Here is a 6,126-nt window from a genome sequence, read left to right as displayed (position 1 = left end):
CCACCTTGCTTGCTGAAAGTGAGGAGGACTTGAAGCACTTGCCGATGAAGTTCAAGGATTGCAGCCTGCAGTATTGTTTACAACTCTATTTAAAGAAAACAACAACGATAAGTTATAAAACTGCACACATGGAAATCTGGCAGCTCTGAGAGATAGACTTGTCGGGTTTGAATGGAATGGCAAAGCAGTCGCCATTTAGATACATTGTTCTATAATTTTGACTTCCAACCCTTATATTCTACAGTGTATTTTCCCCACAGTGCACCTCACTGACACTCCGCACCTTGTTAGAATAATATAGAACCCTAAAGACTGAACAAAGGTATGGAAATAGGGGTGGGGTTGGGCTTAATAAAAAACACCTGGACTTATTTTTCTAATTGTTTACAGTGCAAATATATGTAAAACATTCATGTTTTACATGAATGTAAAACCAGTCTGGTCCATGGATGTTAATGTATTAAAGGGCTTGAAGAAGACCCCTGATTTTGATGTGTGAAATAATCAGTACTCTGGACAATCCCATTGTGAAACTTGGCAGAGTGTCTTAAGGACTCGGGGCAGTGTCGAGGGGGCTTGCAGCGATGCGGAGGATGACACGGCCCTGGCGCTCATAAACGGGCTGCTCTGTGAAGTCATATGAGACATTGGGGAAAAAGTAACTGGTTGAAGGAGCAGGGGTTGAGGGAGTAGGTCCCGGAGCAGGACACTGAGGCGGTCAGCATGGTAGCCATCAGGTAGTGTGTGACCAGCTGGTCCATCCTCAGGCTGTTGGCTGTGGAGGAGTGGTTGTTGCCCAGCCAGTTCTGAGTCAACATGGAGCTGTAGAGCATGGGGTGGCTGGGGTAGGTTGATGTGCCATTGTAACTCAAAAGTGCTGGTGGTGTAGGGACAAGAAAGGTGACATGGCCAGTAGAGTGATCTAGTGTGGTCCATGACGGTGAAGGTGGTGGAGGTGAAGTGTGAGCTGTGTTTGAAGGTCAGCTTGGCCAACGACTGGGTGGAATAGTGCTGCAGCTTGCCCCTCGTGCAGTCAATGAAGACATCATTATTCAACTGATCCAGCATCCATTAGTTGCCCTTGCCTGAGACAGATTGTGTTGGGTGTAGTGCTGCCACCCTTGCTTGTTCTTGCGGTAGTAGGGGAAGTGTTCTTCATGATGCTCTTGAGCAGCACATGTTCCATCCTGATGAGTGTGTTGTAGCTATAGGGTGGCCACTTGTACTTGTCCTCTCCTCGCCCTCCTTGCCCTCTTCTCCATCCTTGCCCCCACTCCCCAGTCCTTACCCCCACCCCTCACCCTGTGCCCTTCTCTGATAGGGACCAGCTCTCTGGGCAGCGGGCCCAGTTCACCCTTGCTGCAGTGGGTCTGCCTTGGTCCCTTCTAGGGGCATGATGTTTTTATTCACCTCATAAGGCACGTAAAAGTTGAACATTGAGACGAGCTAGTCAGGGTGCAGTATAGTTCTTTTTTGCCCCCCTACCCACCCCCAACTATCATGATCCCAATTCTACCTTATAAATCTGGCTAGACCAGAGGATGTACACTGGTCCAGATAAGAGCTGGAAACACAGGGAATCCAGGAGGACAGATAAACCCCTCAGGACCAATAATAAGAGTGGTGATACCAGGGGGTAGGGGGTAGGTGGAGGAAGAAAGGGGGAACCAATCAATCACAATGATCTACATAAAACCCCTTCCCAAGGGGATGGACAGCAGAAAAGTGGGTGAAGGGAGACATTAGTCTGTGTAAGACATGAAAAAAAAATTATGAATTATGAAGCATTCATGAGGGAGGGGGGGGGTTGGGGGGGGCTGGGGAGGGGGGAAATGAGCTGATACCAAGGGCTCAAGTAGAAAGCAGTTGTTTTGAGAATGATGCTGGCAACAAATGTACAAATGTGGTCCACACAATGGATGGATATATGGATTGTGATAAGAGCTTTATGAGCCCTCAATAAAATATAACAACAACAAAAGAAAATTGAACACTGAATAAGGAAGATCACACTCTGGTGTTGGCAAGAAATATTGATAGTACCATGGGTTGTCAAAAGAACAAATAGATCTGTCTTGGAAGAAGTACTGCTAGAATGCCCCGTAAGAGGCAAGGATGGCAAGACATCATCTCACTTTCTTTGGACATGTAATGAGAGACCAGTCCCTGGGGAAGGACAGTGTCGTGCTTGGCAAAGTGAAAAAGAGGAAGGCCCTGGATGGGGTGGACGAGTGGCTGCAACAGTGGACTCAAACATAAGAACAATTGTGAGGAGGGCTCAGGACCAAAGAGTATATCATTCTGTTGTACAGAGTCACTTATCAGTTGGAATCTACTCAATGGCACACAACAAAAAACAGCGTAGATATCTGGGTATTATCCCATCACCGGCAGTGTTGCATTTCAGTATAGATGGTGAAATGTTCTTTTTGATGATGAATGGCATGGCATTCTTTTTTTTTTTTTTTAGCATTTTATTGGGGGCTTGCACAACTCTTATCACAATCCATACATCTCCATGCGTTGTGCCAAGCACATTTGTACATTTGTTGCCATCATTGTTTTCATAACATTTTCTTTCTACTTGAGCCGTTGGCATCAGCTCCTCATATTTCCCCCTCCCTCACCCTCCCTCACGAACCCTTGATAATTTATAAATTATTATTTTTTCATGTCTTACACTGACCGATGTCTCCCTTCACCTACTTTTCTGTTGTCCATCCACTTGGGAGGGGGTTTTATGTAGATCATTGTGATTGGTTACCCCTTTCTTCCCCTCACCTCCCCCCTACACCCTGGTATCGCCACTCTCATTATTGGTCCTGAGGGGTTTATCTGTCCTGGATTCCCTGTGTTTCCAGCTCTTATCTGTACCAGTGTACATCCTCTGGTCTAGCCGGATTTGTAAGGTAGAATTGGGCTCATGATAGTGGGGGGGAGAGGAAGCAATAAAGAACTAGAGGAAAGTTGTATGTTTTATCGGTACTACACTGCACCCCGACTGGCTTGTCTCCTCCCTGCCACGCTTCTGTGAGGGGATGTCCAGCTGGGCATGGCCTTCTTTTATATGTCATTCCTGGCATAGTAGGTGATAAAGTATTGTAGCTCACTTATGCCTTGGTTATTGATCTTTATGTGTTACAATTTATTCTTTACAATTTCTAATTTTCCTAGATTTATACATTCTGCACCCCACATTCCATTTTTGATGGATGTTTGCAGCCATGTCTTAACATTTTAAACAATGCTACCATAGGCACTGAAGCTTCTGTAACTTTTACTCTAGCAACATAATTAAAATCAACTCTACTTTGAGGAGATGGCTCTTCCCTAGTCATTATTTGAGTGCCTTTTAATCTGAGCCTCATTTATCATTAGACCAGTGGTTCTCAACCTGTGGGTCGCGACCTCTAAACACATATTTCTGATGATCTTAGGAACCGAGACACCGCTCCTCTCATCTCTCCCCAGGCGGGTCTGCCCACATGCAGACACGCCCACATATGAGTACCCGGCATGAAGACTGTTACCTATGCTTACATCATGCTTCAAGACAACATTTCATTGATTTGTCATTAGAAATAAATATTTCACACTATGTAATTACATATTGTTTTTGTGATTAATCACTATGCTTTAATTATGTTCAAGTTGTAACAATGAAGATATATTCTGCATATCAGATACTTACATTATGACTCAACAGTAGCAAAATTACAGTTATGAAGTAGCAACGAAAATTATTTTATGGTTGGCGTCACCACAACATGAACTGTATTAAAGGGCTGTGGCATTAGGAAGGTTGAGAACCATTGCGTTAGACCTTATTTCACTGCATTCATAAGATTCTTACTGGTCAGTTAAGTAGCTCACCAGTTCTAACTGCTGAAAACTGTTCATTATAGGTAATCCTGCCGGTATTTGAAATACTAGTGCTATAACTTCCAGTATCACAACAACATGAAAGCCACTACAGTACAACAGTGACAGATGAGTAGTGAACAATACTGGATAAATAGTTGTATTTTAATATTTTTTATAATTAGACATAGCAAAGGAAACACACAGTGCTCCAAAGATTTTATTATGAAGAATTTGAAACAGTATTAAAAGTTAAAAAGACGACATCAGGGAACATATGTACTCCCTTCATCTAGATCCAGAAATTGCTATTTGCCGTACTCTTTATATAATGATTTGAAATTAGTCTAACTCTAGAAATTTTAGCACACATTTGCTGAGAATATATATACTATATCTCTTAACCACATTACTGTTGTCCTCTTAAAGGTTGATAATAATTCTATAATAACCAATTTCTAGCCCAATTTAAACATTCCCTAATAATCTTGCTTGTCTTTTATGGAATTTTACAGGTAAAAAAATTAAAGGAGCTCACCTATAGTTCTCCACGAAAAGAAAAAGTCCGTCCCTGGAGCAGCATATTCTTGGAAGGAGCTCTGGAAACTGGCAATTCTAGGTTTCAAAGGGTGAGGTCACAGTCTCCGAGGTTACAATTGCCAATTGAGTTCCAGAGTGCCGGGATGCTGCCAGCATGTGTCAGGAGGATGGGGCTGCCACAAAAACTAAGGGAGTGAGGCTGCCACAATTAAGGGAAGAACATAAACCTGTTTTGTGGAGGGCTTGGAATGTCAAACAGTGGACTCACACATAGATTTTGAGGATGACACAGGACTTGGTATTGTTTCACTCTGTTGTCCATGGACTTGCTCTGAATTGGAACCCACTTGATGGCACAATGATAGGGTGTGGCCATGGAAATAGGTGGCTAAGTAAGGCAGGCAATTTGAAATGAGGATGTCAAAAGATCCTACAAGCAAGATATTGCATAGCTTGTGTATGGGAGTATTAGGGTTGTCAGTAGTGTTGAAGGAAATAATACGTGGAAAGGAAATAAACTAGATACCTAAATCTTAAATAAATATCTGCAGGTGACTAGGAGATAGATATCTAGCAAAAAGGGATAGCTATTATTAGTTTCACAACATGTATTTTCAAGTTGGGATTTTTTAGGTTGGATAAATTGCATTTATAAGCACATGCAGTGAGAAAAACTAAAACATTTGAGAGAGGAGTTGTTAGGAATAGGAGTTAAAGAGTTCCAAGGTGATGGGAGACAACATTTTGCTAACGGCAGACTTTATATTTCAAGAAGACAAAAGATTTGGATGAGCTGGATGGGAGATAGTGATAAAGTCACATTGATTGTTGAAGGAAGGAAGCTTGGATGTCTACTGATAAATGAGAGAGAGATACTAGGTTTTCTGTGTAGAGAAAGATGGTAACTGGCTAGTTATAGCCTTCACCTTGTGTCTGGGCTCCGTCGGTCATTTCGGGAGTGAGCATGTGGAACACAGGGGATCTCTTTCCTGTACTGGCAAGCTTTAACTAATGCCAGAAAGGGGACTGCCACTTTATTTTTCTCAGTGTTGCCATTTGACATACTTTATATTTTCCTAATTCATTTGTCATATCCTTCTCCTACCATAAGTTTATTGCCTGTTCAGTGAGTATTTGCTAAAGAAGGTGTGAGTTGTTACAAAGATTTGAATAAGAAAGTTTTTTGTTTTAATAAAATTTCAGTTCAGGATTTTGACCAGTTGTGGTCAAATTATGTTTTAGTTACATTTTATGATACAGAAAACTAAGTTGGAATTCCCACCAGCTCTTAAACTTATGATTCCACCAAACCAAACTCACTGTCACTGAGTTGATTCCAATTTATAGCGGCTCCATAACAAAGGGTAGAACTGCCCCTGTGAGTATCTGAGACTGAACTCTTAGGGGAGTAGAGAAGCCCCTTCTATCTTCCTGGGAGCAGCTGGTGTTTTGAGTTGCTGACCTTATGGATAGCGCCTGATGTAACCACTATGCCACCAGAGCATGTTCAGAAATTGGAGGACATAAAGACTAATAAAAGAACCAAATATACATAGTCATATGGTTGAGAAAATTGCATGTTTTATGAAAATGTGTTGTACTATGTAGATTAGAACTGCGTATCATAGAAACAAGTTTTGGTTTAAATTATAAACTGGTTAACATTTACCTGGATAAAAATGTTTCTTTGAAGTTTCTCTTGGTTGGGAAGATTGGGAGCAGAGA

At 41.9% G+C, this 6,126-nt stretch overlaps 2 protein-coding genes across 7 annotated transcripts in view; one reads left to right on the top strand and one right to left on the bottom strand.

Moving 5' to 3' along the window:
* Window positions 1-6,126, top strand: part of SPIN1 (spindlin 1) — a 94,545-nt gene that overhangs the window by 40,409 nt on the left and 48,010 nt on the right. The gene's annotated exons all lie outside the window — the stretch shown is intronic.
* Window positions 453-5,352, bottom strand: LOC115867901 (forkhead box protein G1). The gene is given in 10 exon segments (XM_030886960.1): window positions 453-558; window positions 560-643; window positions 645-671; window positions 673-880; window positions 883-906; window positions 909-1,088; window positions 1,091-1,148; window positions 1,151-1,230; window positions 1,233-1,283; window positions 5,328-5,352. Coding segments are annotated over 10 exon segments (843 nt in total).

This window comes from Echinops telfairi, unplaced genomic scaffold, assembly GCF_000313985.2.
Source record: "Echinops telfairi isolate 266 unplaced genomic scaffold, ASM31398v2 ScPeMD7_1;HRSCAF=3_0, whole genome shotgun sequence".
NCBI classification, from domain to species: Eukaryota; Metazoa; Chordata; class Mammalia; order Afrosoricida; family Tenrecidae; genus Echinops; species Echinops telfairi.
This window is presented reverse-complemented; position numbering and strand designations above follow the sequence as displayed.